The 12,845-nt window shown below is 45.5% G+C and overlaps 1 protein-coding gene across 1 annotated transcript in view; it reads left to right on the top strand.

The window, feature by feature from the left end:
• Positions 1 to 10,913, top strand: part of PLEKHB1 (pleckstrin homology domain containing B1) — a 41,880-nt gene extending 30,967 nt beyond the window's left edge. Inside the window, exons 5-7 of the mRNA XM_072133860.1 lie at positions 3,335 to 3,371; positions 3,487 to 3,586; positions 9,456 to 10,913. Of these exons, the coding sequence (XP_071989961.1) occupies positions 3,335 to 3,371; positions 3,487 to 3,586; positions 9,456 to 9,589 (271 nt within the window). The 3' untranslated portion in view covers positions 9,590 to 10,913. The remainder of the gene's footprint in view (positions 1 to 3,334; positions 3,372 to 3,486; positions 3,587 to 9,455) is intronic.
• Positions 10,914 to 12,845: the final 1,932 nt, after the last annotated feature.

Raw genomic sequence — 12,845 nt, 5'->3', positions numbered from 1 at the left:
AAATAAATGATGTAATTAATAAAGAACATAAAATGCCCCCAAAATATACACATAACCCAGATATGACATGTACATATGAATAATGTGCCATAACATACACATAAATTATACACGTTAATAATAGCTATAAAGTACTTCTATACCATACACATGGCGCAGAGATAAAACACAAGAGTAATCCTCCTATGTCTTATACAGAAATACAACCGCCTTGTTTATTATATCACACACATAAGTAGTAGCGCTATACTATGGCATTGCTATGGCTCCTCTGTCCTCTTCTCATTACCTGTAGTAATGGCTCCTCAGTATAAGACCTGTCCACAACATCTCACAGCTACACTCCAAACTCCACTATGAGGACCAAAGAGCTGGTAAAGGACACCAGAAACACAATTGCAACACCCGTGCCAATGCATAGGCTTGGTGGTTGTTGAGAATAGCGCCCTCTCCTTGTCAGGAGCTGTTAGGGAGACTGATCACCTCTCTAGGAGGTCTATAACTAGTGGAGAACTTAGCGGTTGCAGCTGTAGCCACTGCATGTTAAGGTAAGAGTTAACAATGCAAATGTTATTGTCCAATGATGTTCTTCTAAAGCAAGCTGGAAGCTGATTGGAGGAGTGCTACCACCTGACCAAGGAAGTATACAAAACCCAGGTGGGCAGGAGCACATGGTCTTGAATTCCAGTCAGTAGATAGAGAAGCAGGTCCAGTGTGCCGCTCCCTGCTCTCCAGACCCACTACCAGGGCAAGTCAGGGGACTTAAGCCCCAGAGCAGAGTTCTCCATCTGGACTCAGCTCCATCTCTACCAGCCCAGCCAGAAGCTACTACCAGACTGTGTTTATCTTCCCGTGGACCGGCTCTCTATGACTCTTCCAGCTTGCTGAATCTACTGTTATCGTTTGGCCGTTGCCTACTATTGAATAAAGAACTGTAAGTTGATTTGCACAACGTTGCATCCTTCTGATCCCTGGATACGGCTGTTACCACCACGGGCTTCCCCATCCATCACCCAGGGATTCATCCTACAGAAACCTCAGGAGATGCCCCAGTGCATCAGCCTCTCCCTCCATATTTCTTGCACACACTACCTGCTGGAGAGCTGCCAGGCTGTAGGACAGCCTTCCGGTCCCCATACCAAGCACCGTGACATCAGGGCACCTCGGCCGCAACCGCCAGCCACTCCGGTATTCTAGGCCCCCGGTGGGAGATGTTGCACAATTCTGCACCAGGCTGGGAAAACAGAAACAACAATGGGCAGCAGCTCGATGTGAAGAAATCAACTGTGGGTTCATCTCTCTCCTTCAGGGGCTCCACGCCCGGATCTCAACCCATGGGGTCAAAATAATCACAAGAACGGTGAGAAAAAATCCCAGAACCACACAGGGGACCTAGTGACTGAGCTGCAGAAAGCTGGGACCAACGCAACAAAGCCTACCGTCAGTAACACACTAGGCCACAAGGGACTCAGCTCCGGCAGTGTCTGCCTTGTCCCCCTGATGGGGCCAGTACATATCCGGCTCGTCTGAAATTTGTTGGAGAGCATTTGGATGTTCCAGAAGAGTATTGGGAGATGGTCATATGGTCAGATGAAACCAAAGTAGAAACTTGGAGAGGAGAGTGAACGCTGCGTTATATTCAAAGAACACCAGACCTACTGTGCAGCATCGGGGGGGGGGGGGGGGGGGGGCATCATGACAAGCCCAAATCTCCTCCTGTCAGCAAGAGCAATGAAGATAAGACATGGCTGGGTCTTTCAGCAGGACAATGATCCCCAGCACCATCAGGGCAACGAAGGAGCGGCGTCATAAGAAGCATATCAAGGTCCTGGAGTGCCCTCGCCAGTCTCTAGATCTCACCCCCATGGAAAACCTTTGGAGGGAGTTGAAAGTCCATGTTGAACAGCACCAGCCCTAGAACATCACTGCTCTAGAGGAGATCTTCATGGAGGAATGGACCAGCAGTTTGTACCTACCTTGTGAAGACTCACAGAAAATGTGTGACTCCTGTCATTGTCAAAATAACAAAGTAGTGAGATGAACTTTTGTTATTGTCCAAATACTTTTTTTTCCACAATAATTTGCTAATAAATTCTTTAGACGGTGAGATTTTATGGATTTGGTTTTCACATAGTTGTTGTTTCTCATAGTTGAGGTCAGGGTCGGCTCCAGATTTCAGGAGGCCCCTGGGTGACACAGACTTTGGGGGCCCTTTTCAAGTGAACTCATGTGGCAGTATGAAAAACCCCGAAACTGAACACACCGAATATATCCCTTTTGGGTATATTTCATACCGTCCCCGTGGATTAATTATGTACAGTCCCTCATAGTTTCAGTATATACAGCCATTTTTGCATCACCATTTTTGGGTGACACAACACATTACATTTTTATGTCTATGGAGCTGGTTGAGAGCTTTTTTTTTGCGGGACATGTTGCATTTTACGACAGTACCATTTTTGTATGTTTTTTTTGTCACTTTCGTGGTATATTTTTTTTAAAAAATTTTCTTTATGGCGTTGATTATGTGGGTTTAATAATGATTTTGTTTTTGGACGGGTCATTACGGATTTGGTGATTTTTTTGTATCTGTTCCACTGTGGGAGCACCCGTCCCATCCCACTGAGCCAAGTAAGTGCTAGTGCTGTGGGCTCCTCGGGGATCGTAGGGCCCCAGCACTTGCCCGGGTATGCCAGGTGCTGGCGCTGGGCCTGGTTGAGGTTCATGTCACTTACAGGCCCCTCTCATCTTTTACAAAATTGGGGGCTGACTAAATACTTTTTCCCCCACTGTAATTAGCACTAATAAACCAGACGTATAAATAGTACCACAATACTATACACATACATAATATAACCCTACACCGCACATAGATAGTCATATAATACTTACACATAAATTACTGTACACATACACCAGGCCCTTTAATAGTATCATTACACTGCACATACTGTATGATGGAATAATACATCCATACCAGCTAAGGCTATGGACATAATGTGCACATAAATAAAACATCGTTCATGCACAACGTTTCAAGCACATATACAGTAACACTATACCATACACAAAAATAGCACATCCATACCATGCATATATATAATACCACAATATTGTACACATAAATACTTGTGCATAAATAGCACTATTATACTGTACAAATCAATAATACAACCATACTGTACACATTAATACTATCACTGCACTGTATAAAAAGTACCACTATAATGGAGCTATTTATTATAATATCTTATTTAGTATTTCCACTATAGGACGGTTATGATCCTGGATGTGATATTTTTGTGACTTTTTTTTTTTTTTCGTTTTTTTTCAGCGCCTGGAAGTTTGCATTACTGGATGCGAGATCCCCGGTGAGTGTTTTGTATGGATTCACTGCACCCATCACAATCCTGTGCAGGAGGTTTGGAGCAGTGTATCAGTAAATCAGAGCTCCTATATGATTGTGCTCTGTGCTCTCTCCTCCAGATGTGCATCTATAATCCATATGATGACAACTACCATACAGTGCCAGTAAACGCCCATCAGGCTGTATACGTCGATCATGGCTACTGCGGTCACGGCTACGGTAGGTCCTAAGATGTGGGAGTATTATATGGGCCTGGGTTGATGGGAGAAGATAGTCCATTAAATAGCAGGGTCACTTCTGTCTATGAATTCCTCACTGCATAAGCATAGCTCCCATATTCGGCGGGACAGTCACGTTTTTTTGGGCGCAGTCCCACTGTCCTGGGTGGTAGGGAGAGTGTTCTGTGCTGTCCCGCAATGTCCCGCCTCACCACGTGCAGAGCCGAGATGACGAGGCAGGACCAGCTCCCGTTGCCTACTCTACGTTTTCTTTTTTAAAAGAAAATCTTCACTCACCTTTGCATCGTTCCCAAGCAGTCCTGCTTCCTCCTCTCCATAATGCTCCAAGATGACAAGGGGGCGGGCCATGTTTTGCTCATTAATATACACTGTGCTCCCCATTCTGATATTTTTGCTTATTTATTAAACAAGAAAAACTGAAATCTCCCTTGGTGATAAGTATCAGCCCCCCGTGATAAGTATTCAGCCCCTGGTGATGAGTATTCGGCCCCTGCTGATAAGTATTCAGCCCCTGGTGATGAGTATTCGCCCCCTGGTGATGAGTATTCGCCCCCTGGTGATGAGTATTCGCCCCCTGGTGATAAGTATTCAGCCCCTGGTGATGAGTATTCAGCCCCTTATGATAAGTATTCAGCCCCTTATGATAAGTATTCAGCCCCTTATGATAAGTACTCAGCCCCTGGTGATGAGTATTCAGCCCCTGGTGATAACGATTCAGCCCCCGGTGATAAGTATTCAGCCCCCGGTGATAAGTATTCAGCCCCCGGTGATGAGTATTCAGCCCCTTATGATAAGTGTTCAGCCCCGGGTGATAAGTGTTCAGCCCCGGGTGATAAGTATTCAGCCCCTTATGATAAGTGTTCAGCCCCGGGTGATAAGTATTCAGCCCCGGGTGATAAGTATTCAGCCCCCGGTGATAAGTATTCAGCCCCCGGTGATGAGTATTCAGCCCCTGGTGATGAGTATTCAGCCCCCGGTGATAAGTATTCAGCCCCCGGTGATAAGTATTCAGCCCCCGGTGATAAGTATTCAGCCCCCGGTGATGAGTATTCAGCCCCTGGTGATGAGTATTCAGCCCCCGGTGATAAGTATTCAGCCCCTGGTGATAAGTATTCAGCCCCTGGTGATGAGTATTCAGCCCCCGGTGATGAGTATTCAGCCCCCGGTGATAAGTATTCAGCCCCCGGTGATAAGTATTCAGCCCCCGGTGATAAGTATTCAGCTCCTGGTGATGAGTATTCAGCCCCCGGTGATAAGTATTCAGCCCCTGGTGATAAGTATTCAGCCCCCGGTGATGAGTATTCAGCCCCCGGTGATAAGTATTCAGCCCCCGGTGATGAGTATTCAGCCCCCGGTGATAAGTATTCAGCCCCCGGTGATGAGTATTCAGCCCCTTATGATAAGTATTCAGCCCCTGGTGATAAGTATTCAGCCCCTGGTGATAAGTATTCAGCCCCCGGTGATAAGTATTTACCCCCCGTTGATAAGTATTCAGCCCCTGGTGATAAGTATTCAGCCCCCGGTGATGAGTATTCAGCCCCTGGTGATAAGTATTCGGCCCCCGGTGATAAGTATTCAGCCCCCGGTGATAAGTATTCTGCCCCTGGTGATAAGTATTCAGCCCCTTATGATAAGTGTTCAGCCCCGGGTGATAAGTGTTCAGCCCCCGGTGATAAGTATTCAGCCCCTTATGATAAGTGTTCAGCCCCGGGTGATAAGTATTCAGCCCCCGGTGATAAGTATTCAGCCCCCGGTGATAAGTATTCAGCCCCCGGTGATGAGTATTCAGCCCCTGGTGATGAGTATTCAGCCCCCGGTGATAAGTATTCAGCCCCCGGTGATGAGTATTCAGCCCCCGGTGATAAGTATTCAGCCCCTTATGATAAGTGTTCAGCCCCGGGTGATAAGTGTTCAGCCCCCGGTGATAAGTATTCAGCCCCTTATGATAAGTGTTCAGCCCCGGGTGATAAGTATTCAGCCCCCGGTGATAAGTATTCAGCCCCCGGTGATAAGTATTCAGCCCCCGGTGATGAGTATTCAGCCCCTGGTGATGAGTATTCAGCCCCCGGTGATAAGTATTCAGCCCCCGGTGATAAGTATTCAGCCCCCGGTGATAAGTATTCAGCCCCCGGTGATGAGTATTCAGCCCCCGGTGATAAGTATTCAGCCCCTTATGATAAGTGTTCAGCCCCGGGTGATAAGTGTTCAGCCCCCGGTGATAAGTATTCAGCCCCCGGTGATAAGTATTCAGCCCCCGGTGATAAGTATTCAGCCCCCGGTGATGAGTATTCAGCCCCTGGTGATGAGTATTCAGCCCCCGGTGATGAGTATTCAGCCCCTGGTGATGAGTATTCAGCCCCCGGTGATAAGTATTCAGCCCCCGGTGATAAGTATTCAGCCCCCGGTGATAAGTATTCAGCCCCCGGTGATGAGTATTCAGCCCCCGGTGATAAGTATTCAGCCCCCGGTGATGAGTATTCAGCCCCCGGTGATAAGTATTCAGCCCCCGGTGATAAGTATTCAGCCCCTGGTGATGAGTATTCAGCCCCCGGTGATAAGTATTCAGCCCCTGGTGATAAGTATTCAGCCCCCGGTGATAAGTATTCAGCCCCCGGTAATGAGTATGCAGCCCCCGGTGATGAGTATTCAGCCCCTTATGATAAGTATTCAGCCCCTGGTGATAAGTATTCAGCCCCTGGTGATAAGTATTCAGCCCCCGGTGATAAGTATTTACCCCCCGTTGATAAGTATTCAGCCCCTGGTGATAAGTATTCAGCCCCCGGTGATGAGTATTCAGCCCCTGGTGATAAGTATTCGGCCCCCGGTGATAAGTATTCGGCCCCCAGTGATAAGTATTCAGCCCCCGGTGATAAGTATTCGGCCCCCGGTGATAAGTATTCAGCCCCCGGTGATAAGTATTCAGCCCCCGGTGATAAGTATTCAGCCCCGGGTGATAAGTATTCAGCCCCGGGTGATAAGTATTCAGCCTCGGGTGATAAGTATTCAGCCCCCGGTGATAAGTATTCAGCCCCCGGTGATAATTTCTGTTCAGTCTGAGGTCCAGAGCATCTGGAAGAGGTTTCATCCAAGATATCTCTGTACTTGGGCGCATTTATCTATAACACCTAGTAGTCCTGTCCCTGCCCCCATTGCATGATGCTGCCCCCATGTGTCACTGCTGTGATTGTATTTGGTAGGTGTTGAGCGGCACCTGGTTTTCTCCACCAATTAGAATTAACACCAAAAAGTTCTTCCTCTCATCAGAGCAGAGAATCTTATCCCTCAATCTTATTCCTTTCCATTATAGAGGCCACTGTGCCCTTAGGAGCCTTTAGTGCTGCAGAAATTCTTTGTAACCTTGGCTAGATCTGTGCCTTGCCATAATTCTGTCTCTGAGCTCCTTGGGCAGTTCCTTAGACCTCATGATTCTCACATGCTCTGACTGTGAACTGTGAGGTCTTATATAAACAGGTATGGGCCTTTCCTAATCAAGTCCAATAAGATTTATTCAACACAGCTGGACTCCAATAAAGGAGTAGAACCATCTCAAGGAGGATCAGAAGGAAATGGGCAGCAAGTATGAGTGTCACAACAAAGGGCCAGATTTATCATCTTTTTTTGCGACTTTTTGGTGTGTTTTTTGAGACTTTTTTGGCTTAAGTATGTATTTGAGTCTTTTTTTGCAACTTTTTTGAGACTTTCCAAAAGTTAGCGGCGCATGGATTTTAGCCACTTACGCCTCATTTAATTTAGTAATCCAACTTTCTTCTTTTTTGGGGGTTTATAGGTGCATTTTTGTGATTTTAATGCCAATTTTTTTGGATGCGATTTTTTTTCCCATCCGTTTTGACTGAGAATTCTGCATGGAAACTGCACATTGATGCAGATTTTCACTCTCCCATAGGCTTTAATGGGGAATTTTTTTTTGCTATTTTGTCATACAGCTGTTCTTGGTGTTTTTTTAATATATATTTTTTAAACTGATTCTTTTAAATAGAAAACAATGATGATGCTTAACAATATAAACCACCATAATATGGGGCTGTTCACATTATACAGTTATTCATAGTTATTTCAGTCTCCATATAAGGGCTTTGACCTCATTGGGAAACAGCAAAATATAATAGCAACAGCCAATCAATATCTTCTGTGGAGGTTGACTCCTCCCCCTGCCCGCGTCAGTGATATACAGTGTAAGGACACGTGGCTGAGCCCCACAAGTTCTCCTTATAATGTATGTGATAGAGGAGCAGTGACCATGTACAGGACACACAGGGACAGGACAGTTCTATATACAAAGCTGTAACAGTATTATTATCATTAAAATATAAAATTATATCCATTTTTTGATTTTTATATAAAATCCTCCCAAAAAATAACTATTAGGCTACATTCACACTACAGTATGGGGGACGTATATACGGCCGACGTATATGCGGCCGATATACGTCCCCCATACACTTCTACGGGCTCACGGACCTGTACGGGAGAGGTACGGTGCAGCACACGTGTGGCACCCTACCGCTCCGTAGCCCGGGAAAAGATAGGACATGTAATCTTCTCCCGTATTACGGCGCCGTGCGCCATAACTTCCTATGGAGAGGGGCGGGGGTGAGCGGCGCTCACCTCCTCCTCCTCCTCTCCCCGCGCTGCCGTGTGCTCGCCGTGCTACGGTGCAGCGGGTACACAGCAGTGTGCATGTAGCCTTAGTCTGAAGAATGTTCCTAAATGGTAACTGGTTGTATGTTTCCAGCAGAATGTCGTCGGCTGGAGATGATTTATAGAACTTTTTCTCATTGAGACTTTGTTGCAAAGATATGAAAAAGTCTAAAAAAAAAAACGCAGAGAAGGATCACATCTATCTAAGCAAATTTTGACATTAGACAAATATGGTGCAAAATAGAGACATTTTAGGCACAAAAAAACGTGCAAAATAGAACAACTTAAGATAAATCTGGCCCAAAGACTCTGAATGTGTATGTGATATTTAACTTTTCCTCATTTTTTCTAATTTTTTTTTACCTTACCTATTGGCTGCAATGAAAAGAAGAGTGAAAAATTTAAAGGGGTCTAAATATTTTCCGTACCCATTGTATGTAGATGTATTGGAGCAATGCAGCCCTGGGTATCCACAATCTCATGTGCACTGTGCCCCTTGATGACCGAGGGGCCCATAGAACCCACCCCCCAGGCCATATAATAGAGCCATGATTTTGCCTTGGAACCCAATAAACCTTAAGATAAGTCTCTGATAATGATGATGTCACCTGTTGATCCCTCCCTTCTTATTAAAGGGGTGCGGCTCTGATTGAGTGGGGATTTATCCCTTAAAGGGGTTGTCCACAGATTGGAAAACATGGTTGCTTTCTTCCAAAAACAGTGATCATGGTTTGTGCTGGTATTGCAACGCAACAACATTTATCTCCATACAGCGTTGCAAAACTAGCACAAACCAAGGTCAGGGGAGGTGCTATTTTTAGATTAGATGGTGATCCCCTTGGGGACAGGGTCTGATTTGGCAAGCTCTGTGCAGCTCTGCGTAATCTGTGTCCGCTATATAAATAAAGAAATTATTAGAAGGCAGCCATGTTTTTTTAATCTCTGGACAATCCCTTTAAGACTAGGGTTCAGCATTTCTGCATGTGGCTTTTTATAAAAGAATTATACCGCCATCTTGTGGCTGTGATAGAAAACTACATGAAAACTAATGTAACATACCACACGTTTTTTAAATGGTTCTTCTGCGAGCCTCACACAGCTGAAGGGTTGTTACAGTGTTTCAGTTCAGAAAAATTTCTAAAATTGGGATCCTGAATCCACCATTGATGCTTTTTTATTTCCCACTATAGGTCCAGGAATGGCGCATGTTATCGTCAGGGACAACCGTGACTCCTACGGGCAGCAGATGGTGCTGGGCCTGCTGGCCGGGGCTCTCACATCCTCTGCTCTCAGCTCCCTCATATGGCTGCCATGCTGGTTTTAGGGGTCCTGGATAGAGGCATGGACGGCCGTGAGAGCTGGGGATCCAGTAGTCACTAGTCTTGCGCTAAATAAACCCTCCCGTGTGGCAGAGGGATACTCCCAATATTGTATCACCCTACATAATGCCCCCATATAGTGCACCAAGCCTATATAACGTATCACCCTACATAATGCCCAGATATAGTGCTCCTAACCTATATAACATATCACCCTACATAATGCCCCCATATAGTGCACCTAGAATATGCATTGTATCACTCTACATAATGCCGCCATATAGTGCACCTGGCGTATACCTTGTATCACCCTACATAATGCCCGCATATAGTGCACCTAGCCTATACATTGTATCACCCTACATAATGCCCCCATATAGTGCACCTAGCCTATACATTGTATCACCCTACATAATGCCCCCATATAGTGCACCTAGCCTATACATTGTAGAACCCTACATAATGCCCCCATATAGTGCACCTAGCCTATACACTGGATCACACTACATAATGCCCCCATATAGTGCACCTAGCCTATACATTGTATCACCCTACATAATGCCCCCATATAGTGCACCTAGCCTATACACTGGATCACACTACATAATGCCCCCATATAGTGCACCTAGCCTATACACTGGATCACACTACATAATGCCCCCATATAGTGCACCTAGCCTATACATTGTATCACCCTACATAATGCCCCCATATAGTGCACCTAGCCTATACATTGTATAACCCTACATAATGCCCCCATATAGTGCACCTAGCCTATACACTGGATCACACTACATAATGCCCCCATATAGTGCACCTAGCCTATACATTGTATCACCCTACATAATGCCCCCATATAGTGCACCTAGCCTATACATTGTATCACCCTACATAATGCCCCCATATAGTGCACCTGGCCTATACACTGGATCACACTACATAATGCCCCCATATAGTGCACCTAGCCTATACATTGTATCACCCTACACAATGCCCCCATATAGTGCACCTAGCCTATACATTGTATCACCCTACATAATGCCCCCATATAGTGCACCTAGCCTATACATTGTATCACCCTACATAATGCCCCCATATAGTGCACCTAGCCTATACATTGTATCACCCTACATAATGCCCCCATATAGTGCACCTAGCCTATACATTGTAGCCATAGCCTCGGCTCAGTCTGGCTTTAACTAGGTTTCCTGTAGTTAGGTATATTGGGTTACATAGAATGATCCCCTGGAGCTTTAAAGAAGATGTTCTGGGATTAAAATTACTGATGAATGTAAATCTGTGATTGTGAAATAAAACAGACTGACAAGATGTGAGATTCTGCAGTGTTATACATGTTATACTATATACTACTTATACCACTACTTCTCCAAAGATACTGTCACTAATTGTCTAATACAGCCGTGCACTCATCAGTGACATTCCTGAACACCCCAGGGGGAAAGCGGGTGAGTCCTCCAATGATATAATAATTTTGACAAATAAAAATACAGTTTACTACCATTAGGGGGAGATCACTACATACAGATTACACAACCACCACTAGGGGGAGCTCACTACATACAGATTATACACCACCACTAGGGGGAGCTCACTACATACAGATTATACAGCCACCACTAGGAGGAGATCACTACATACAGATTATACAGCCACCACTAGGGGGAGCTCACTACATACAGATTATACCGCCACCACAAGGGGGAGCTCACTACATACAGATTATACAGTCACCACTAGGGGGAGCTCACTACAAACAGATTATACAGGGACCATTAGGGGGAGCTCACTACATACAGATTATACACCACCACTAGGGGAGATCACTACATACAGATTATACAGCCACCACTAGAAGGTGCTCACTAGATACAGATTATACAGACACCAGTAGGGAGAGCTCACTACATACAGATTATACACCCACCTCTAGGGGGAGCTCAATACATACAGATTATACACCACCACTAGGGGGAGCTCACTACATACAGATTATACAGTCACCACTAGGAGGAGCTCACTACATACAGATTATACACCACCACTAGGGGGAGCTCACTACATACAGATTATACATCCACTACTAGGGGGAGCTCACTACATACAGATTATACAACACCACTAGGGGGAGCTCAATACACACAGATTATACACCACCACTAGGAGGAGCTCACTACACACAGATTATACACCACCACTAGGAGGAGCTCACTACATACAGATTATACAGCCACCACTAGGGGGAGCTCACTACATACAGATTATACACCACCACTAGGGGGAGATCACTACATACAGATTATACACCACCACTAGGGGGAGCTCACTACATACAGATTATACAGCCACCACTAGGGGGAGCACACTACATACAAATTATACAGCCACCACTAGAAGGTGCTCACTAGATACAGATTATACAGACAACAGTAGGGAGAGCTCACTACATACAGATTATACACCCACCTCTAGGGGGAGCTCAATACATACAGATTATACAGCCACCACAAGGGGGGGCTTACTACATACAAATTATACAGCCACCACTAGAAGGTGCTCACTAGATACAGATTATACAGACACCAGTAGGGAGAGCTCACTACATACAGATTATACACCCACCTCTAGGGGGAGCTCAATACATACAGATTATACACCACCACTAGGGGGAGCACACTACATGCAGATTATACATCCACTACTAGGGGGAGCTCACTACATGCAGATTATACACCACCACTAGGGAGAGCTCACTACATACAGATTATACACCACCACTAGGAGGAGATCACTACATACAGATTATACACCACCAGTAGGAGGAGCTCACTACGTACAGATTATACAACACCATTAGGGGAAGCTCAATACATACAGATTATACACCACCACTAGAGGGAGCTCACTACATACAGATTATACAGCCTCCAATAGGGGAGCTCACTACATACAGATTATACCGCCACCACAAGGGGGAGATCACTACATACAGATTATACATCCACCACTAGGGGGAGATCACTACATACAGATTATACATCCACCACTAGGGGGAGATCACAACATACAGATTATACCGACACCACTAGGGGGAGCTCAATACATACAGATTATACAACACCACTAGGGGGAGCTCACTACATACAGATTATGCAGCCACCACTAAGGGGAGATCATTACATACAGATTATACATCCACCACTAGGGGGAGCTCACTACATACTGATTATACACCACCACTAG

The sequence above is a fragment of the Engystomops pustulosus genome, chromosome 2, assembly GCF_040894005.1.
Source record: "Engystomops pustulosus chromosome 2, aEngPut4.maternal, whole genome shotgun sequence".
NCBI lineage: Eukaryota > Metazoa > Chordata > Amphibia > Anura > Leptodactylidae > Engystomops > Engystomops pustulosus.
This window is presented reverse-complemented; position numbering and strand designations above follow the sequence as displayed.